This window comes from Bos indicus, chromosome X (assembly GCF_029378745.1).
Source record: "Bos indicus isolate NIAB-ARS_2022 breed Sahiwal x Tharparkar chromosome X, NIAB-ARS_B.indTharparkar_mat_pri_1.0, whole genome shotgun sequence".
NCBI lineage: Eukaryota > Metazoa > Chordata > Mammalia > Artiodactyla > Bovidae > Bos > Bos indicus.
Genome location: NC_091789.1, coordinates 140,772,638 through 140,796,220, shown reverse-complemented (window position 1 = coordinate 140,796,220; position 23,583 = coordinate 140,772,638). Strand labels below are relative to the sequence as shown.

General features: G+C 42.4%; 1 protein-coding gene across 1 annotated transcript in view; it reads right to left on the bottom strand.

The window, feature by feature from the left end:
- Nucleotides 1-23,583, bottom strand: part of LOC109555200 (epidermal growth factor-like protein 6) — a 29,361-nt gene that overhangs the window by 3,574 nt on the left and 2,204 nt on the right. The window contains 9 exon segments of the mRNA XM_019955848.2: nucleotides 1,434-1,699; nucleotides 3,747-3,848; nucleotides 5,523-5,603; nucleotides 7,579-7,890; nucleotides 14,780-14,902; nucleotides 17,179-17,283; nucleotides 17,286-17,312; nucleotides 18,909-19,028; nucleotides 21,852-21,971. Of these exon segments, the coding sequence (XP_019811407.2) occupies nucleotides 1,434-1,699; nucleotides 3,747-3,848; nucleotides 5,523-5,603; nucleotides 7,579-7,890; nucleotides 14,780-14,902; nucleotides 17,179-17,283; nucleotides 17,286-17,312; nucleotides 18,909-19,028; nucleotides 21,852-21,971 (1,256 nt within the window).

The window sequence follows — 23,583 nt, the reverse complement described above, 5'->3', positions numbered from 1 at the left end:
CCTCAGACATTCAGATGACACCACCCTTATGGCAGAAGGTGAAGAGGAACTAAAAAGCCTCTTGATGAAGGTGAAAGAGGAGAGTGAAAAAGTTGGCTTAAAACTCAACATTCAGAAAATGAAGATTATGGCAACTGGTCCCATCACTTCATGGGAAATAGACGGGGAAACAGTGGAAAGTGTCAGACTTTATTTTTTGGGGCTCCAAAATCACTGCAGATGGTGACTGCAGCCACGAAATTAAAAGACGCTTACTCCTTGGAAGGAAAGTTATGACCAACCTAGATAGCATATTCAAAAGCATAGACATTACTTTGCCAACAAAGGTCCGTCTAGTAAAGGCTATGGTTTTTCCAGTAGTCATGTATGGATGTGAGAGTTGGACTGTGAAGAAAGCTGAGCGCTGAAGAATTGATTCTTTTGAACTGTGGTGTTGGAGAAGACTCTTGAGAGTCTCTTGGACTGCAAGGAGATCCAACCAGTCCATTCTGAAGGAGATCAGCCCTGGGATTTCTTTGGAAGGAATGATGCTAAAGCTGAAACTCCAGTACTTTGGCCACGTCACGCAAAGAGTTGACTCTTTGGAACAGACTCTGATGCTGGGAGGGATTAGGGGCAGGAGGAGAAGGCGATGACAGAGGATGAGATGGTTGGATGGCATCACCGACTCAATGGACATGAGTTTGGGTGCGCTCTGGGAGTTGGTGTTGGACAGGGAGGCCTGACGTGCTGTGATTCATGGGGTCGCAAAGAGTCGGATACGAGTGAGTGACTGAACTGAAGTGAACTAAACTAAGATTTAAAATGTTTTCTTTATTTTCTGTGTTTTTTAATGTATTATTTGTGTGAAAACTATTATAAACCTATTACAGTACAGTACTATATAGCCAATTGAGTTAGATGGGTACCTTGGCTAAATTTGTTGGACTTACAAATGCATTCTAGGAACACAACTCATTCATATGCAGGGGACTTACTGTATATAGAGGTAGAACTTAATCACCTGTACAGCAGAAATGAACACAACATTATAAACTAACTATACTTGAATAAAATAAGTATTTTGGAAAATGACCTTCTAGTTTCCATTCATTGTGATAAGTGCTGGGCATAAAGTCAATGAGCAGGATGTGCTTTTATGTAGTAAGGAATTTAGAGCCTGGTTTGGAAGGAAGTTGGTGGGAGGAGCCTGACACATGAGCATTTCATTTCCACAGAATATGATATGCCTGCATCTGACAAGTAATATCGTTAGTTGTGCTGTTAAATACCTTGCCTATTTCACTCCAGAATATAAGCTCTTAAGTGGAGGGGAAAGTCTTATTCATCTCTGTAGCCCCAAGGCCTAGGTACTTCAGTTAAGTGTTTTGCTTTGTTTGTTAAGTCACTGAAAAAGAATGTAAATATCTCATTTTATATAGTTTTCTACTTACGCTTTTGGGAGTATCAATTCTGTGATACAGCTGAATTTTCCCCATCCTCCACTGTTCATCCATGCTCCTGGTTTTCTCCCAAGCCAGAGCATTGTTCCTATTTTTCACAAACACTCTAAGCTTCCCTACTTTGTTTCCAGCCAGCCGGTAATTAAAGAGCAAACAGAAGTTGCTGTGGGGTTGCAGGTTGGGGAGGAGAAGTTTCAAACGGCCTATGTCCTTCTTCTGACCTGTCAGGGCTGAAACAGCCATATAGTAGCCAACAGCTGGAAGAGAAGAAATACCCACAGTTAATGAGGCCATTGCAAAGGGTTTGGCTACAGTGAATAAAATAGCTGTTAAAAAATGAACACTAGGTGCCTACGGGGAAAGCTCAAGTCCTTTTCATTTCAAATATTTAGGAACAAAATTTTCATGCTAACATGAATTTTAGAATCCTAGGGCTGAAATTCTTTGCTCTGTAGAGAAGGAAACTGAGAGAGAAACTGAAGAATCTGCTCACATTCACAAAGCTTGGTAGTAGTAGGTATGGGGTAAGAATCTAACTTAATGATCTTTGATCACTGTAGATAATTTTCAGCTAACAGAAAATTTGTGTTCCAGAACTTTCCACCTTGGTTGTTTGATCCTGGAATGCATTTCTCCACTGAGTTGTAGGTACGATGGCTAGCTGGTTAGGTGGGTCCACAGTGTGGTATTTAAATCACAACATACATGAATTTGTACTAACGGTATCATGGAGCTGAGCCACAATGTGCAATGTATCACTCCAAGTTCTGTTTGAAGATGGCAGGAACACAGATTACCTTCTGTTTCTCAGAACCTTTTCCCAAGAATTTTGTAACCAGTGTAGTGGATGTTTGCTCATCTGCAGCTTTCTGGTTGTGGCTTTGATGGACTTGGACAAAAACTCTCATAGGGTGGGCTTTGAAGAAGTTGACAGAAAGGAGATATTCCTCTAGAAGCCAGGAGAAAGACACGGTGGGTGGGTGGAGTTTTCTGGTAGTCCAACTCCTAGAGACATTCTCAGGGCCCAGATTGACATTGCTTTAGTTTTCACTGGACCCAGAGACTGTCTGGTCTACTTCCCCAGTTAGTAAATTTGCCAGATTCAGAGAATAAAAGTACAGAATGCCCTGTGGAGTTTGCATTTCACATAAACAACATGTCTGAGATATACTAAAAAGCATGCGCTGATTATCTGAAATTGAGGCATCCTACATTTTATCTAGCAGCTCTACTAGCTACAGTCTTTTGTGACCCACTGTGGTAGCTTTCCTTTTTAGTCCAGTTCAAGCCCACTTTGATCTGTCCTTGAGATTTCAGCCTTCTGAAAATGCTGATTCATCCCATGTTGAGTGAACCTCAGGGTTATTTGCAAATCAGGTGTTTGTAAATAGGGAACTTCTATCCTTTCCCTTAATCCCACGTTCTAAAGGAATTTTTGTTAGGAGATACCCAGGTTTCCTGATTGCATGTAAGGGCTTGCAAGGAAGGCTCTCAGGGAGGAATCAATGTCAGGGAAGGATCTAGAAGTATCTTTTACCTGAGGGCTGGGCATATACCTCTCCAAAGAAACACTTTGATGGGTAAAGAACCAGATTTCCTGAAAGTATAACAGTTATTTCTAATTACAGAGTCAGCCTTAAATGACCAAAATTCTATTTATGATCCAAATGGGATCTGCCGTCCAAATGCTCTGCCTCAAAGGAAGTTAGAGGCCATCAATAGTAGACAGTGGAAAGTAGGCAACTCAGAGCGTCAGCAGAGAAAAATTCAAGGTTAATTGGAATGAAAGAAATCCTCCAGCAATAGGTGGGCAAGTCCAGTCCAGGAGTTCAGAGTGCTGATCTGCTGCTTATTATGATTTCAGTGCTCTGAGGGGTGACGCTCCTAAAACTCCAGGGTTAGGGAGAGGTCATATTAATATTTCCTTTCCAGATTCCTTTCCCCTTCCTCCTAAACTCAAAAGACAACCACGGAGCACCATAGCTGGTAAACTGGGGAAAAGAAACAACTTCTTTCTACCTTTTCCCAAATACTCTTAAAACTCATACAAAGCCCTACATCTGTGTCTCAGCAGCAGAGGAGTGAATATGGAAGAGGTTTGCTGGAGAATCTTTTATGGGGTAGGTGGGTGGGAAATGGACTAAGTCAATCATTTATCAGGGGAGACTTGGGAAGGTCTAAAAGCTTCTAAACGTGACAAACAACCCTGACTTCACAAGCCATGAGAACAATTATGCTCGAATCATTGGATACCTTTAATTCTAGGGCCAGACCACAAGACATGGATCACTGAAGACTACATACCATTATCTTGGTCCACAGGATTCCAGTCGAAATCATCTTCTATATCCTGTTTCCAGTCACAGACACCATGGTCAAAGGTGCAGTCAACTGAGATATTTAAATCTACTAAGAAAAAGGGTGCATTTCAGCATCATTAAGCGGATTAGGAAATGTTTTACCATTGGGAGCTTTGGAAGGCGTGGCCATGTTTGCAGTTGCTGTCAAGAGTTTAGGGAATTTGGGACTAAAAGATGCAAACTATTATCTATAGGATGGGTAAACAACAAAGTCCTACTGCATAGCACAGGGAACTATATTCAATATCCTATGACAAGCCATAATGGGAAAGAATGCAAACATAAATATATACCTATGAATGTATAACTGCATCACTCTGCTGTGCAGCAGAAACTAACACAACATTGTCAATCAAATATATTTCAATTAAAAAAAAGTTTAGCTAAGTATGGCCATCTTGGTATCCATTTTGTTTGGCCCTGCAATCTGTGAGGGCCTTAAACTGGCATTAGCCCTCACGCAAGTGCAAGCCCATGGAGTCACTTGTAAAAGTGAGTTCCTCATATGACTTTCCCAATGTCCCCTGTGATTGAAACCCTCTCCTGCTTCCCAGGGCCTTGTGTCTGCCTTAGATAAGACCCCTCTGAAGCTTACTAACACCCCAATGTTTTCATTGGAATCCGTCAATGCAACCTTAGCCCAACAAGCCCAAAGCACTACACACACATGGACCCTCAGAGAGGCGTGTGCCCCATGTTCTGCCTGGACTTCCCTCTAGGGCCCCTGGAGGCCATGCCATGTCGTTCCCCAAGACCTGGATAATAAACTTGTCTATTTCAATTTATTTTGTGGTCTTTTGTTGAACCATCTGGCACCCAGGGGCTCCATCTAACAAATGTTCATTTAACAAATCCTAACAACTGCGTGGACTACAGGGTCAGCTAGAACAACCTTTGACCCAGTGCCTCCAGTTACTTTTATGTAGATTGGGGTCAGCAAACTAACATCCTGGCCCACTGCTTGTTCTTGCAAATAAAGTTTTATTGAAACACAGCAAGCCTATTCATTTACATATTGACTGTGGCTGCTTTTGAGCTGCAGTGATAGAGCTGACAGATGCAACAGAGAGTGTACGGTTCACAAAGCCTGAAATATTCAGCCTCTGGCCCTTTACAGAAAAAAGTCTTGACCTTTGATGTAGGTGCCAGAAATTACCACCGGGAAAAAGAGGGAAGACTGAGAGGTTTCTGATTTGTAATGAATCCCAGACTCTGGCTTGGAATGGGGGGCTTTTGCAGTTTATACTAAGGAATAAAGGAAGGGCAAAGAAAGGGGAAAAGCTAAAGAGATAAAGGGCAGCAACTTGTTGTTGATGCATTAATGATTTGCAAAGCATTTTCACGTACATTACATCATTTGATGTGGCTGCCACAAAAATTCTACAATCATGACCATTTTTAAGAAAGTAAAACTGAGAGTCACAAGTGATTTGACCAAGTCCCCCAGACACTGAGGGCTGGAACTAGACCTGACTCCTAAACTAGATTGGAATCCAGGCTGTCCATCTACATTTATCTTAAGCCAGTACAAACACATGGCCTCTTCTCTCACTTTCCTTTCTTCTTAACCCTTATTTTCCCCTATTCCAGAAAAGATATTTTATTTCTGTCTAAATTCTAAAATTAAAAGATGCCAGGTAATGCTTGCTTCCATTCTTCAATATTCTTTATGAGTGCTATTACTCCTAAAATATACTCACTCCTAATATATGTTACTCACCTTTGTGTTTCAGATGGGATGATGTAGTTTTTCTTTGGACCAGAACCAGATCAACTTCACTCGCTTCATTCCCCTTAGGAGCTAACAATGAACACTTGATCAGTAAAAAAAAAAAAAAAAAAAAAAAATCCCTAAAGCCCCACATACTAAGAAGGTATGAATCAATGAACAAAGAGGGTTTATCATATATGGCTTATCATATATAGCTGGCCATTCGTAACCATGGGCTTCACATTTACAGATTCAACCAATGACAGGTTGAATATATATTTTTTTTAAAATCCAGAAATTTCCAAAGAGCAAAACTTGAATTTGCCTTGCATACCAGGAAACCATTCACACAGCATTTACATTGTTTTAGGTCTTTTAAGTAATCTAGACACTACTTAAAGTATAGGGGAGGATGTGTTTAGGTTATATATGAATATTGCACCATTTTATATAAAACTTGAGCATTCATGGATTTTTGTGTCTGTGGGGGTGCCTGGGACCAATCCCCCGGGGATACTAAGGGACAGCTGTGTTCTACTTACAGATTATGTTACAGCAGTGTTTCCCTAACATTTCCAAAGCATTCATATTGGTGCCAGTTTCCACATCTAGAACATCTTTTTTGAAAGGTGCCCCCAGTGGACCCCATTAGGCATCACCTAACTAACCTAAACACAGCATATTAAAAAGCTGAGACATGACTTTGCTGACAAAGATCCATATAGTCAAAACTATGGTTTTTCCAGTAGTTATATATAGATCTAAGAGTTGGACCATAAAGAAGGCTGAGCACTGAAGAACGGATGCTTTCAAGCTGTGGTGTTGGAGCAGATTCTTGAGTCCCTTGGTCCACAAGGAAATCAAACCAGTCAATCCTAAAGGAAATCAATCCTGAATAGTCATTGGAAGGATTGATGCTGAAGCTGAAGCTCCAATACTTTGGCCACCTGATGGGAAGAACTGACTCCTTAGAAAAGACCTTTATGCTGGGAAAGATTGAAGGCAGAATGAGAAGGGGACAACAGAGGATGAAACAGTTGGGTGGTATCACTGAGTCAATGGACATGAGTTTGAGAAGGCTCCAGGAGATGTAGGACAGGGAAGCCTGGCATGCTGCAGGCCATGGGGTCACAAAGAGTTGGACACTACTGAGCAAGTGAACAACAATAACAATAACAATGGGGCGAGCACAGACAAGGCAAAATAGAGAGGGAGCAACAGATGCCTGGTGAGAATGGAAGGGAAAGTCCCAGGCTGGGTCAACATGGAAATCCCCCTGCAGGGGCCGAGGCTGATGATGGCTCTGTACAGTCACCGGTGACAATGGTGATTCTGTGGCTCATGTAGAAAACGGAAGCTTAAGCTCTATATATAGTGTTCCTCTATTTTACCTTTTAAAATTATAACCACACAACTCTGACATTCTCCTTTCACTGAGTGTGTCTGTAAAAAGTGCCTTCAAGAAGGAAAAAGGTAGAGTTTAGCAGATCTACCTGGGTGGGCGGGATCTCTCTGGGGTTTAGGAGTGTGCTGCACCCACAGCTGGGCAGCCAGATGACTGAGCTGGCAGGACAAGCAGGCTTCCTTGGTCAGGAGCAGGAGGGGCTGCATCAAATAGGACACCTCCCAGGTAAATTGAAAGGGCTGACCTTCTGTGCATCCCACAGCAGCAAATGTGATTTTGTATCTGCAGAAGATGTTAGTTTCCAGATCGTATAGAGAACCTTGCTTCTTCAGATTTAAAGCTGACCCTATCTTACATAGGCTTCCCTGGTGGCTCAGACAGTAAAGAATCTACCTGCAACGCAGGAGACCAGGGTTCGATCCCTGGGTTGGGAAGATTCCCTGGAGTAGGGATTGGCTACTCATTCCATGGGCAGAGGAGCCTGGCGGACTGCAGTCCATGGGGTGGTAAAGAGCTGGACACGACTGAGCGACTAACTGTCACACTTCACTTCACTGTTTTAGTTACGGCATCTTCCTCTTTCCTGTCATTTGCCAGGGAAAACTACAATTCACTTTTCATAAGATGCATAAATTAACAAAAGTCATACTTGATACTCACAAAACACATCTCCATGAAGGCTTTGTTCCTGCTCCACATGGTTCTCATCTCTTTTCTCATCCTCCAGCCTCTCTTTCTTTCTGTTTTCATTCCTATTCTTTTCTCCGTGAGGGTTCCCATCTCTGGAAATGCTCTCTTCAGAGCTGAAGGGCTCCGAGTCAACCTTTGTGGTGGGCGTCCCTCTGGGTTCTGTGATGTTTTTCATTTTTACCTTCTTTCTCATGCTATTCTTGTGAGCAAACAACTTCTTAATTCTGTCCTTGATGGTACCAGGTGCTCTAAGGAGTTCTTTCACAGAATTTTCTGGGATAACTAAAACCAACAGTAAAAGAGAAGTTCCACATTGACCAATAATCAGATCTCTCACAAAAACAGAGCATTTAAAAAACGTCAAAGTGCAGTCAATGAATGCTTCCGGAATCAACACATATGAGGCTCAATCATCTGATATTTTAGAAAGAACTGCATTTGCATCTGTTTTAAGTGGTTCCAATGGTTACAGCGGAATCTTAACTCCCTTAATTGTTCAAAGACAAACCTTCATTTTGCTTCATAAACTATGATGATGAAATACCTGCTCCTACCAAGCTGGGTTACAGATCACGACGTGATGAAATTTCCAGAATCCTCTAATATTTCCGCTTTCACATTGGTATTTGTCAAAGCTGCTGTTGCCCAGGGAGCCCTGTAATTTGTTTAAATGTGATGTTAAAAAATTATAGCTAGCACTATGTTGAACCATACGTACATTGCCTACAATGAGTCATTTGTGACCTACAAATTTTTGACTTTTGATTCAGTGTATACGTATCGTTGAATTTCTTCACCTCAACCAACTAGTATCAAAAGCTAAATGATTTTACTTATTGGTTATTTATAGAGAGGCATCTATATTTAGTTTTACATTCATTTCGTATTTCTCACCACTAAATTAAATTCTTTTTAAAAATGCATCTTTGTAATAGACTGACAGGCATAGAAAGCAAATTTATGATTACTAAAGGGGAAAGGGAAGGAGAGATAAAATAGGAGTTTGGGATTAACAGATACACACCACTACTATATGTAAAATAATCAATAAGGACCCTACTATATAGCACAAATCCCTGGTCGGGGAACTAAGATTCCCACATGCTATGGAGCAACTAAGCCCACATGCCACAACTAGAGACTCCGTGTTCTGCAATGAAAGATTCTGTATGCTGCAACTAAGATCTGACACAGCCAAATAAATAAATAAATGACAAGTTGACTTTAAAAAAATGCTAGGTTAAAAAGAGGGCATTTATAAGGTTAAAATGGGTGAATACATGTCAATTACTAAGATCAGTGGCCAACATATATTGGGCCTGTGTCTACTATTATTTTTAGAATTCATCACCAGAATATCGAAAATCTTCTACTAAGTTAAATTCTTTTCCAGATCATACCTCTTCTGCTTATGTTATTACTGAAGGAAAAAGTATTGGAATGGCCTCGTTGTATTCACACCTATATTCTTGAATATGCTCTGTAAAATGTGAACTCCTAATGATTAAAGCATATGTTCAATGACTAAAGAAGCTGCTTTCCAATGGGAACCATGATTGAATTTTGGTAAAGAAGCCATTGTCACTATTACACCTCCTATGAGTGCATGGTTATAGAGCATTTAATACATTCTGGGCTGGAGTCAAGCCCTACACATGGATGCTTATTTATTATGTATGGATTATTTCATGTAGTAGCCAAAACAGTATTAAGGGTCAGATACTATTATGGGCTTCCCAGGAGACATAAAAGACACAGGTTCAATCCCTGGGCTGGGAAGATCCCCTGGAGAAGAGCATGACAACCCACTCCAGTTGCCTGGAGAATCCCATGGACGGAAGAGCCTGGCAGGCTATAGTCCATAGTGTCGCAAAGAGTCTGATATGACTGAAGCGATTTAGCATGCATGCACACACTATTTTGAAGAGAGAAACTGAGATCCTGAAAGGCTAGTTTGCTCTCAGACCATAGGCAGTAGGCTAGGGAGCCAGCAATCAAGCCAAGGCAATTTGATTCCAGAAGCCATGCTCTTGGTAACTAAATGACACAGTGTCCTTTCTTAAATTGACTGTTACTAACCAAGCTGGGTAGTACTAGAGTTTTGATTTCCTTAGAATGATGTATTAGCTGCTGTCAAACTAAGACCACATTATCTAATGGTGCATTATTAATACCCACATATTCCCTGGTGGCTCAGATGAATCTGCCTACAATGTAGCAGACCCAGGTTTGATCCCTGGGTTGGGAAGATCCCCTAGAGAAGAGAATGGCTACCCACTCCAGTATTCTTGTCTGGAGAATTCCATGGACAGAGGAGCCTGGTGGGCTACCGTCCATGGGGTTGCAAAGAGTTAGATATGACTGAGAGACTAATACATACACATACGTATAAGAGCAGTAAAAGAATACACACATCCACATTTAGGTCACATTGTTCTTTGGATACAGATGGGGCATAAGGATAATTGACTAACTCCTCTTCTGTACTGCCATCTAGGGTCTGGACTTTTTCAAAAACAATACACTCATAATAAAAGCTACTTTATTATTATATACAAGCAGTTCACACAGATACAAATGTATTTTACAACACAGCATTTTATAATGCTGAACACTAATTAGATGTGATTCTCTCAATTTTCTATAACTTTTCTTTGCATGTAAGGATGGATTTTGGCCATGCTTTAAGCAATGTGTGTTAAGATGTTAAGATCAATTTTGAAAAGAGACATGGCTGTTTATTTTACAGAGAATCAATCAAAGCAGAATGGAAATGACTGAGAAAATAACATAGTGAGTGACCTGAAGATAGTTTTCTTCTGTAAATAAACATTTTGGCAAAAGACTAGAGAAATGATTCTGCTGCAGAATGGATAGCAACAAAATTAATGAGTTTTCAGATATCAAACAGAACATTGTGATAAGTTTGAGGTTTTGAAGAATCAAGAAAAATTTATTTTAAACTGTTCCCCTAAATAAGCTTAGAGTTGGGTGACCAAAGAAAAAAAAGTTTTCTTAGTATAAGAAATGTTAAGTTGACCAAAATAACAAACAGCTCATTAACAAACCGCTGATGCAACTCTATGTCAAAAAAAAAACAAGCCAACCAGAAAAATGGACATTTCTTCAACGAAGACATACAGATGGCCAAAAACCACATGAGAAGATGCTCAGCATCACTAATTATCACAGAAATGCAATGAAAACTACAACGAGGTATCACCTCATACCAGTCAGAATGGCCATCATCAAAAAGTCCACAAACAGTAAATGCTGGAGAGGGTATGGAGGAAAGGGAAGCCTCCTATATTTTTGGAGTATACTTTATACTTTACTTTGGTGGCAATGTAAATTGATATAGCCACTGTGGAGAACAGTATGGAGAGTACTTTAAGAACTTAAAACAGAACTACCATATGATCCAACAATCCCACTCCTGGGCATATATCCAGAGAAAACTGTAATTCAAAAATATACATGCAGTGCTAAGCTCATTGCACTATTTACAACAGCCAAAACCTGAAAACAACTTAATGCCCATCAACAGAGGGATGCATAAAGAAGAGGTGGCACATATATACAATGGAAAACTACTCAGCCACAAAAAAGAACACAGCAATGCCATTGGCAGCAACATGGATGGACCAAGAGATGATCATACTAAGTGAAGTCAGTCAGGTAGGGGAAGACAAATTTCATATGATAGTACTTATACATGGAATCTAATTTTAAAAAGTGATACAAATGACCTTATTTACAAAATAGAAACAGACTCACATATTTCAAAAACAAATCTATGGTTATCAAAGGGGAAAGGTGGAGGGGTGGATAAATTAGGAGGCTGGGATTAACATACACTCACTACTATATATATATATATATATATATATATATATATATAGACACATATATATCTGAGTCACTTTGCTGTACACCTGCAACTAATACAACACTGTACACAAACTAAAATTAAAAAACTGTTTGGGTTGATGGGGGATTTAAAATCTCTAAACACTGGGCTACAATAACAAAACACGGGTTGCAAACAGCTACCCACTTGCTCGCTTACAAACAGTGCCTTCATTTGGACGTTGGTGACACACTGTGGTTTCAAGAGGGAGCCAGTGATTAAGAAGGAAGAGCACTCCAGGTCTGTTTTGGCCAGTTCTTCCTAATCTCTGTGATTCTTTGGTCTGGGGACAGGGATGAGTACGTGGAGGTGAGTTGAGTTGCTCCCTTACTGACACAAGTGTTTTTCCAGTGCTTCTTTTTTCTCTATGCACAGCATTTTTCTTCATTTACTTTTACAGGATTTCAGAGTCAGGAGGAGCTAGACCTTAATGAATATGATTGAAACTGTGCTAATAACAGTCTGAGCCAGAGCTAATTTTATTGAGCATCTACTATGTGTCCAGCTGAACTAAGCTCTCTGTCTATACAACCTCATTAAAGTCTCAATGAACCTATGAGAGAAGTATTGGGAGGAATGTGGGGGCCCCCAAACATAACCCAAGATAAGGATTTGGATGCAGGTGGTTTACTTAACAGGTGATTCCAGAAGGTAGAAGAGGGGTAAGAGGGACAGCGAGACAGGAAGGGAGGAGAGTTGAAAATGGTGCCTCGATGGACAGGTAATCACTGTGGGTGTCGAGGGACATCTGGGAACCAGCACAGAACCCACCTCAGAGCTGTCCCGCTGCACGGGGGAGGCTAGGGGATTGAGGTGTAGATCCTCGGCCCCCACGGCTTGAGGACTGACTATCCTTGGGGGTGAGAATTTGGGGCTTTAGCTCTGGGAGGAAGGCGCAAGGCCAAAATGCAGGCAGAGTCCACTGCACTGGGGCTTGGGACATGCACAGAACTGTCCCCCACCTCACTGGAGTCAGGGGTCTCCAAGGGATGGTGGCCTGGCCCCTTCTGAGGACTCGCTAAAGGGCCACCACGGGGCCCATTTCAGATAGAAAGACACTGAGTTTAGAGAGGTGAAGCACCTGGCCAAAGACCACAGGCAGCACGGGGTACAGCTCAGATTCAAATTCAGGCCTTCCTAGCCCTAAGCTGGGCTGTCGACCAGACGACCTGAGACCAGCGAGGCCAGAATGGACATGTGCAAAGTTGGTGGCGTGAGGGAGCCCTTGACCACTGATACTGTGTGGAAGGTTTACTGATTCCATCCCTTCTCTGCAGGTCTTTCAAAATTATGGCATCTTTCCCGCCATCCCACCTACCCATGCACATCCCTGCACAGGAAGCCAGTCTCTCAGCCTTTCTTTGAATAAAGTTCCAGAAGGACACCATGGGCACGTCTACACAGAGGGATGGAAACCACAGCAACAAGCTACTGGAGACCGAGGAGTTGCTGAATCCCATCTCTAACCAAAGCGGGGGCCCTCCTGGAGGCCATGGTCCCCACTCCACAGGTTCTCTTCACTCTGAGATCCCTGATGGGGAAATTTGTCAGAGAGAATGCAGTCCCGCCCTTGGCCTACTTCGGCTATGGGAAAGCACTTTTACTTTTGTTGTTGTTCAGTCGCTCAGTCATGTCCGACTCCTTGTGACCCCATGGACTGCAGCACACCAGGCCTCGCTTCCATCACCAACTCCTGGAGTTTGCTCAAACTCATGTCCATTGAGTCGGGGATGCCATCTATCCACCGCATTCTCTGTCGTCCCCTTCTCCTCCTGCCTCTAATCTTTCCCAGAATCAGGGTCTTTTCCAGTGAGTTGGCTTTTTTACTTTACATTCCTCAAAATATTGACAGGCACTGTGTCTGCTTTTCCACACCTTTTTTTTTTTTTTTTTCTTCCAGGTTAAATGCTGCCCAGTTCTTTTGGCAGTTCTTCACAGAATGTGATTTCTTCATTGCTTATACTTCATCTTCATTGCTTATACTCTTGTGTACATCATTTCATCCAGTGCTGCTGGGGTATGATGAATCTTTTATGAGTGTGGTGCTCAGAGTCCATCATGGTGTGTGGGCTGTTTATTTTTGCCATCACTGAGTTCAGCTCTGTCGTCATCAGGAGTAACAGCCAGATGAGGGTAGAGGATGGGATACAGGTCAAGGGACGACTTACAGCCATATTTATTGGAATATGTGGCTATGCTCCTAAGGCATCTATGAGAGAGTAGAGTCAGGGTGGCCAATAAGTCTTGGCACACAATGAGCCAATGCTAAAAGGGACATGATCAAAGGATAAGCCCAGGTGACTAAACAGAGTGGGACACGGTTGGTCATGCACGTGACCAACCTGTAATCTTTGCTGGCTGGTCTTGGAAGATATTCCGGGTGCTCACCATGATTTCTAGTTTTCTTCTCTTTCAGGAAGCGTGACAGAATTAGATATATTTCTTCCCCTGCTTCCAAGCTTAATCATGATTGTCCACACTTCTTTAACTGCTGTGTTGAACCCTCAGCCTCGGATTGACACCATGGTACCATAAGACAGTGGGACCTCTGTCAGCCTGCATTCCTAAGTGACAATGTGGACAAGAAACTCCCTGACAACTCTCTCTGGGTATAGCACAAGTGGCAAAAGAAACTGTGATTATTGGTGCAGCTTCTGACAGCAGTGATGTTTTCATTGACTGTTTCAGAGTTTACCAGCTGAGCATTAAAGAATTCATCAGCCAAAACCATGAGACTTGACTCTACTTTAAAAAAAAAAAAAAAGTGAATAGAGGCTTGAGGAGGATGACAAAGGGAGGTTCACTTCATTGTACTTTTTTTTCAGTTATACGTTCTGAAAAAAGTCCTGACTCACATGGTTAAAAACCTTCTCCGGTTCTAAGCCACTGACTCTTCAGGAATGTTTGGTATTGCCCCATAACCGAGCCTGTCCTGACTGATACATTTGCTCAGTGTCATCGTCCTCAAATTTTATTTTCAGTATTTGAAAACATGTCGTGAGCAGAAGAACCTTCAGAATCCTTGTGGTGCTTTAATTGCAGCGCCTACAACTTCTGTGAGAACAGGAGGTGTGGTCTGATTAGCTGAGAAGACCAGTCGGAGGCAGAGTTAAGTTTCCAAACACTATATGCAGGCATCCTGCTCCCCTTCTGCTCCCAACACACCAGAGGGGAAGGAGCAGAGAGAAGGAAGGGAGGAAGGAGACAAGGAGCAAATGCTTTATAGAGAAGAGCGAAGATGTGGTGACCAAGTGTACTTACGGGCGCACTGCAGTCCGCTGCCTTTATACCCCCGCTTGCACTTGTACTTGAAGGATCCTTGGGTATTGAGGCAATTGGCATGGAGGCTGCACGTGTGGGTATTCGCAGCACATTCATTTATATCTGAAAATGTGAACAGTCGCATGAATCATCTTGTGGTAACAGCACTTGCTGAAAGACTATTCCCTGAACTTGAGTAACTCCAGGGCCAACCACTCCACTCAGCCAGTGAACCCTGTGTGGCCAGGGAGCTGAGAAGAGCCGAGGATGCCTGGCACCTTGGCCCAAAGCCCTGGCTTTGCTTGCTGCCCGGTATGGAGGGAGGGTGTCTGCAGCTCACCTCCCCCACAGAAACCTCCTCTCCTGCTTATCAAGGCTCCTGACATCTCTAAGTTGTTCAGGCTTGATTGCATAACATTGTCATCAGCCAAACTTACCACTAAATAACAATATCAGAAAGTAAATTCTATACATGGAAGGGCTTGGGACTCCTTGCCCACAAAGAACAAGACGGGCTAGGAAGCACTGACATCATCTGAAAAATGTGAACCTTTTGTTCACAGGCTGCCAGGAGCAGGGGTTAGGCCGGTCTGAGCTCGTCTGTTGGGTTTAGACTCAGAAAGTTTACTGAATTCCACCCATGTGACAACTTCCTTGGCCTTCTTTTCCCTCCTGCTTTTTTGCTATACTTCTCCAGGGCTTCCCATGGGCACTTATGGTGAACAACCCACCTGCCAATGCAGGAGACATGGGTTGGATTTTTGGGTTGGGAAGATCCCTGGAGAAGGAAATGGCAACCCACTCCAGTATTCTTGCCTGGGGAATATGCACACAAAACAGGCTATTGTTTGCTTGTTTAATTAATTAATTTCTTTATGGCCATGCCATGTGGTATGTGGGATCCTAGCTAGCTGACCAGGGATTGAATCTGTGCCACCCTGCACGTGAAGTGCAGAGTCTTAACCACAGGACCACCGGGAGGTCCCCTAGGCTATTGTTTTTACCTCAGCCACAAGGGGGCTCAGATGCTGATCTTAATCACTTGTTAAATCACAAAGATTTGCTTCCTTTGACAGCTCCCCGTGTGGACTCCCACCCTGTCCTGTGGCATCTCCCTCTAGGTCTCAGGAAACAGGCTCCAACTCTGTGACACAGCCTGGAGATGGACACCAGAGATGGTGGGTTCTGGAGCATCTTGGAGGATCCCAGCTCACAAGAAGTGGGGATGTTCCAAGCAGGATTAGGATGGCCTTTAGGCTTGAGGGAAGAGCTATGGAGGCTTCATACAATGTGTTCAAAACCCAGGAATGGATATTTCCCCAACACAATTACACAGGACATGTCCTGGTCAGCTCTGAGCTTAGGGTGGAAAGAAACCCTACTTTCCCTGCTGCTGTCAGCTTTCCGTGTTACGCACACATGTGTGTCATGGGCACGTTATGTAAACAGGAATCCCCAGGGGGCCGAGATGTCTGCAGGACCAGCCCCATCCACGCTCTATCAAGGGCAATGGGAAGCCGTGCAAGGGCTCCCCAAACACCCCACTTCACTTGCTCATTGAGACTTGGAATTCCTTCCCTAAGGGACAGGATTTCTGATTTCACCCGTATCGGGCCGAGAGCTGAGAAATACCTCAGTCTTATCATAGAGTCATCTTGATGACCCCAGAAAGCGAACATCTTAGGGGACATAGAGCTGGAACCATGGAAGGGTTAAAGGAGGAGTGAGGAAAGAGAACATTGCACCTCCTTCATTCATTTTTCTAAAGCCACTCCTGAGGAAGACTTAGGCAAGGGCCACTGAGGTCAAGATTAAGCAGGACTTGTTATTCCTTCTTTTATCAAATATAAATATGCTTCACTGTCCTCATTTTCAGGGCTTTCCAGGTGGTGCTAGTGGTAAAGAAGCCACCTGCCAATGCAGGAGACATAAGAGATGTGGGTTCGATCCCTGGGTTGGGGAGATCCTCTGGAGGGGGAAATGGTGACCCATGCCAGTATTTTTGCCTGGAGAATCCCATGGACAGAGGAGCCTAGAGGGCCACGGTCCATAGGGTCACAAAGAGTTGGACACAACTGAAGTAACAGCACTTTTAGTTATACCTGGAGATAGAACCAAAAATATAAACAAAAGGATACCAATCAATTTTTTTCAAAAAACCCACAAAAATCATCTCAAGCTATTTATCTCCATAATAGAGCTACAGAGACTGCGATCCTTTACTTTAAATTTTGATGAACCTGGCTTCATGTAATTCATGTCATCAGAGTTCCCAAATGACAAAATTTAGAAAAATATAGCTTTCTTTGTGTTGTTAAGCTGGTCAGTACAGTAGATGGTGCAACTAATAGACTGAACTGATGTATAAATACCTGTTAGAAAGTCTCTAGGCTTCTTACCTACACAGTCGTACTGGCCACTGATATATTTCAGTTTGAATCCAACATGACATTTGCAGTAGTAGCTTCCAAATGTGTTCACACATCTTCGATTGTAGGGGCAGAGGCTTTATCAGAGACACATTCATCGATGTCTAGGATGGAGAACCAGGACACGTCAGACACACCAAGAAAGCACCCTCTCTCCAACACACTCTTGTGCCCACACCCAGAGCACACAGCACACACACACACGTGTGGTTTCTTCACTGGAAACTCTGATTATTCTGCTACCAACGTCCTATCCCCCGGGAAGAGTTCTGGATCCCCGAGGCACATTCACTGGATTTCTATCACTTTGTACAGCTTATTTTAGAGGTATTATCTTGCTGTAATGGCATTACTTCTATTCACATTTTCTCTCTCATTAGGCCCTGCCTTTTCTGGGGCAGGGAACATACGGCAACACCTGGTACACAGATGCTCCATTTTGCTGAAGGAATTAATATTCTTCCAGCTATGGATATTGCATGGCAAACCTAATACACAAACATTCAAAGCTTGCATTTTATGAAAGAATTATTTCATTAGCAACCACCTCCAAATCCTGTCATATTGTCCCAAATCATAGAAACACGGTTTTTAAAGAATGTAGTGATACATAAATTGTGGGTCAAGTGGAATGAAGCCATGATGCAACTTAGGAGACAAGAGGCTTCCTTCCTTTGCTACCATGGAAAGTCACATCACAGAGGGGCTGACAGCTATGCTGACCAAACCATTAAGACTCAGACTTTGCCTTAACTCTCAGATGTCAAATCAAGTAAATTTGGAACCATCATTATTTTGAAACAGTGGTTAAACAAGAAATTTGGTGCTGGCTTATTGTTCTTTTTGCATTCTTGATATAATTAACGAGTAAGTGTTGGATTGACCAAAATTATTTTTCAGGGATCACTTTCATGTACATCAAGTTTCTCCTGCAATGCAAATGGCACTCGACAAATCAAAGAGGTGGGTGAACACTTGGATTCATTTGGTCAAGAATTAGCCTTGACATAAATCTGATTTTACTGAAGAGCATTAAACCCTGTGAATTGGATTAAATATTTGCCTGCTCTCAAAAAGCAGAACCAAAATGTTAATTTATACAGACTTCTATTAAAGTGGTTAACTGATTTAGGATCTATTTGAGTGAGATTTCTAAATATGGTTTATCAAGTTATGTATCAATACATTTATGGTAAATAAACACCAACCACCTCAACTGAAAAATATTTCTATTGTAGTCCAGAAGTTAGAATATGAAATCATAGTGCTATTTGCTTGTTTCCATCAAAAAAGATTAACAACTCTTTCAACATTCTGTTTGGTCTGACATCCCATATTAATGCTATGTGTTAACTTGGTCATAATATTATCTATCTTTAGTGCAATATAGTTAAATACACTGAGAGTATATACAACTTGGTAGTTGAAGTAAAAAGTGCAGGGTAAATACACAAAAATAAAATTACTTGTATCTTTTTCCATTATGGCATGAGGCAACCCAACAAATTATAGAAAAGTGTTTCCTCTAGCACAGCAAAGTGCATCTAGAACATTCGTGCTATAAATGTCATGGAAATGGACATAAATCTGTCATTTCAGGAACTTTCGATGTCTAGTCAACAAGTAGGTTGTGAAGGATGAAAAAGGAGGAATGGAGTAAAGGGAGAAGTCAGGGGAGCAGGTAACTCCAGATACTCTACCTAGACAAGCTCTTCCATTGGGGGCCAAGCAGAGGCCTGGAGATGGACACAGACAGCGTGGTCCCTCTTCCGTGTCTTTACAGCTGTACTGGCAATTGGTCATGGCACACGTCCTAGAGTCTGTGAAAAGAGGCATGGGTTAGCCTTTTCCCCAGGAGATGATAAAAAAATGCTCACTAAGGAACAATCCCTGACCCCTGAGATATGAAATGTAACATGTGGAATGGTATCAGAGGATAAGCTTCATCATCTGAGCCCCAGATCGAGATCCAAATGGAATCTGTGCAGGAGTGGTGTCTTTTTGGCCCCATGGTTGATTCTGTTGGCCAATGCATTGCACCTGACTGTCTTTAGGCAGAGCATGCACCCCTCAGTCATCAAAGATGGCCTCTCTCTCTCTTCCTATACAAGCTCCTTTAAGTCACCTGGCTGGTCTCTACTATTGGCTGAAATGCAACCTCTGATAGAGATGATTCATTTGAATAAATAGGGTAAAAAGATGTCAATTCTACTCACCTCTCCATTCATATCTAGCCTTTGTGAGAGTCACTCAAATCATTAAACCTTGTCTTTTAGGTGCATGTATTAAAACACGCAGCAGATAAGGCTGATCAGCTACCCAAAAGCCATTCCCATTACTGAGGCTGAAAAGCCAGTTACACATCTCTTTCCTAGCTTCCCATGCAACAACAAGGGAGTGGCCATATGATTCGAATATAGCCAAAGAGATATTAAGATAAGTCTGTTGGAGTTTCTGGAAAAGATCCTGCTGCATGACAAGACGATGGACACAAAAGAGGCGTTTGTTTCCTGGCATCTCTCCTTTTCCCTTTGTCTTGCCTACCTTTGATGTGTGTGTGATATCTGGAGCTAGGGCAGCCATATTGTGACCACAAGGCCACAAGCATGAGGATGAAATCAATACCCTGAAGATGGCAGAGGCCATCTCACCCTGAAGAGTCCTTGCTGACCTGTTCTGGAACTGCTTACCTCCAGCTTTTAAAAGTAAAGACAATTTAGTTCGATTTTTCTGTCACTCATTGCTAAATAGACCATATCTCACAAAAACACATATCCCGAGTAGGGTTCCAGTACACATGGATCAAAAGTGCCTATAACAGGGGAGCGCAGTGAATATCCTCTCTTTATACACCCGCATCTATAACATGCCAGTCAACCAGCTGGACGAAGGAGACTGCAAAGGGCTGGGTAAGTAAAATCAGCATCCGTGAGAGACACTCAGGGCCACCTGGCCACTAGAAGCTATAAACAGGGAGGCAGAGGCAACCCTCACATGTATAGTAATAGACAAAGAGGGCACCAGGACAGACACACAGGCCATGGTAATGTAGCAAACACTGACCAATGGTTATATTTCTAGTTTATTCCTTTTCTCTTTAGTTGTCTCCTTTCAAAATTAATCTTCGAAATTTACCTCATTTCATTCTTCCATTTGGAGAAAGATATCTTTTTTGGCACTAAAAAGGCTTTTGTGGAATGTTTCAGAAACATCCATTAGCATGTATCTTTTTAAAAATGTTACGTGATGACTAGAAAACCCTGGACAGTTGTTCCCAAGGGGCTGGGGGGTGAAGGGGGTAGTTCTGGCAAAGTTCTATTTGGTACTGGTTACATGGATGCTGGCTTTATGAGAATTCATTAAGCTACATATTTGTTTCTTGGGGGTTTCTGTTTAATGTATAATAAATATTTTTTTAAAATACTCAAAATTAAAAAAAAAAAAAACTCTCTGAATGCCTGCTTTATTTCTTAAACATGCTTGCTAATGGAGACTCTAGTGGTGTTGGGGCATTTTGCCAAGTGGAGCCAGCAGCTCAAGGGTGAGGCAGGGGTGGGGGAAGTGAGCTATGCAGGAGCCTGGATTTTACAACCAATGGAGGGAGAGCCCAGGATAGGCTGGGGAGTCAGAGGACCCTGCAACCATGGGAAGCTGGCAGAAGGCATAAGCTGCAGGCTTGTTGGGGGTGGCAGGGCAGATGGATTTGGTTTTCAGCTGCAACATAAAATCTGAAAAGCCTTCCTTCTCAATAAATGAACGGATATAGACATTTAGGCTCCCACAGGACACGGGTTCTCTTTATCAGAGAAGGGCTTTTCTTTCCAGGAATGTGAGCTGGAATGGACTTCCAACAAGAGTCACTAATCTTTGAGCATGGGGCAAGGGGCGTGAGAAAGATAGCTGGTGGGAAGAACTGATGTCCTGAGATGGAACTGAGATTTATCACCTTTCTGAAACAATATGCTTATATTTTCAGTATGTTTATTTTTTCATTAAGAATTCTAATTCATCTGTGTATATATAGAGAGACTCAATGTATCTTTCCCCTTAGTTAGTCTTTTTATTTAAAAACGACCAGGCCAGAACAGGCAAATCCAGAGAGACAGAATGCAGGGCTGGGGTGGAGGAGAAGATGAGTGGAGACTGACCGCTAATGGGGACAGGGTTTCCTTTTGAGGTGATGGAGATATTCTGGAGAGCGGTGATGGTTTGCACAACATTGTGAATGTGTAAATGCCTGAAGTACACTTAAAATTGTCAAAATGGTGAATTGCACAATATACGTATTTTACTACAATTAAAAATAAGTCCCAAAGGGAGGGTATATATATATATATATATACATATATATATATATATATATATATATATACATACACACACACACACACACACACACATATATGTTGATGTTTGGCAGAAATCAATACAATTCTGTAAAGCAATTATCCTTCAATTAAAAAATAAATAAATTGAAAAAAATAAGTGCGCAAAGATGTTTTAGTCTAGGGTGATGTGATAGTCTCTGTGGTGGTGGGGGGGTGTTTCCACTCCAATAACTTAATTTAACTTTGTCCCAAGCATTAAATGCCAAAAGTCAAGCCTCTGGATTGACTGACAGCAGGCCAGCTGCTGAAACTTACTGGAACATGAGGCGTTCGGCAGGAGCATGTGGCCGCTGACGCAAAAGCACTTGTAGCTACCGTGTGTATTCACACATTTGTGTTGGCACGGCCAGGGTTTGAATCCACACTCATTCACATCTGCAGGGGGCAGTCAGGAAATGAAGAAAGGTGAACTGAAGGAGGAAACACCCAGATGTGGAATGGGATTGGCCTCCCTGGACGCCAGCTATGGAGGTAGGTACAAAGGGTGGTGACTTGCCTCTTCTCCAACCATCATTAAAGTGTTGGTGAGAATGTGGACCAAACTGAATCATCTAACACTGCTGAAGGGAATGCAAATATAGGCACAACCACTCTGGAAAACTGTGTGGCAGCTAGATACAGACACTCGTGAGCCAGCCATTCCACTCCTGGGCAAATGTCCAACAGAAACATGGGTACATGCCCACCAGACTTACCTGGTGGCTCAGTCAGTAAAGAATCCGCCTGCAATGCAGGAGACCCGGGTTCGATACCTGGATCAGGAAGATCTCCTGGAAAAGGAATGGCAGCCCACTCCAGTATTCTTGCCTGGAGAATCCCATGGACAGAGGAGCCTGGCAGGCTATCGCAAAGAGTTGGACACGACTGAGCAACTAAACCACCATAAATCTCATGCTAAAATGAACACAGTAGCACTATTCTGAATTGTCTCAAACCAGAAAGAATCTAAATCTCTCCTCCGAAAAGGATGGATAAATGACTTGTACACTCATGCAATAGAACACTGTACAGCAGTGAGGCTGAGCAAACCACAAGTACAAACAACTGTGGATGAAACTCACAAACATGATCCTGACTGGGAGAAGCTGGACACAAATGCGCACACTGAAAACCAGGCATGAGTGAAAGAAACAAAACAATCCAGGCACAGTGACTCTGGTGTGAGAGACAAGGTACAGTCCCTTGTTGGGGGCTGGGGGCAAGTGATGGAGGGGAGCATGAGGGGTCTTCAGGGAGGCTAAGTTTCCATTTCTTGATCTGAATGCCAGCTACATGGGTGTTCTTTAGCATTCATGCAGTTGTACATTGTTGACAGGTGTACAATTTTGTGTTTCCTACTTGAATAAAAAGTTAAAACATAATCTAGATACTGCTGCCTTTAAAGCTCTTCCAGGTAGTCTGTGACAGATGCCAACAGCACAGTCTCCTTTCAGTTATTATTTTGAGCGGCCTCATGATGGACAAATGGCCTTGTCTCACACCTTTCCTGAGGGAGCCCTGCTAGGCAGCTATTACTCGTGGTCAGGTCACAGGACAATATTTAATCCCATATCAAGGTGCTCAGAGGATGCTGTTACACAAGAAGGTTACAAAAATATGTATATAGATACCACATTTTTAAAATAGGCATAGGAAAAATTTCCTAGGGAAATTCCCTGGCATTCCAGTGGTTAAAACTCAGCATTTTCACAGCTGGGGTCTGCATTCTATCCCTGGTTGGACAACTAAGATCCTGCAAGCAATGTGGCACAGGCAGGGGAAAAAAACCTTGGGAGACCAGGCTCTATACATTTATAATGGTTACCTCCTGGGAAGATTGAGAGGGGCTTTCTTCTCTGAGCTTTTCAGGGATTAAAACATGAAACATTAAGAATGAAGTAGCTTTTATTAAAATAAAAAATGATACATAAGGAAAAATCTTGTAAAGCCATCATGGGTTTCGTCTTTGGGCACATGGTGATGTGGGTCCCACATGTCGTAACTCTCC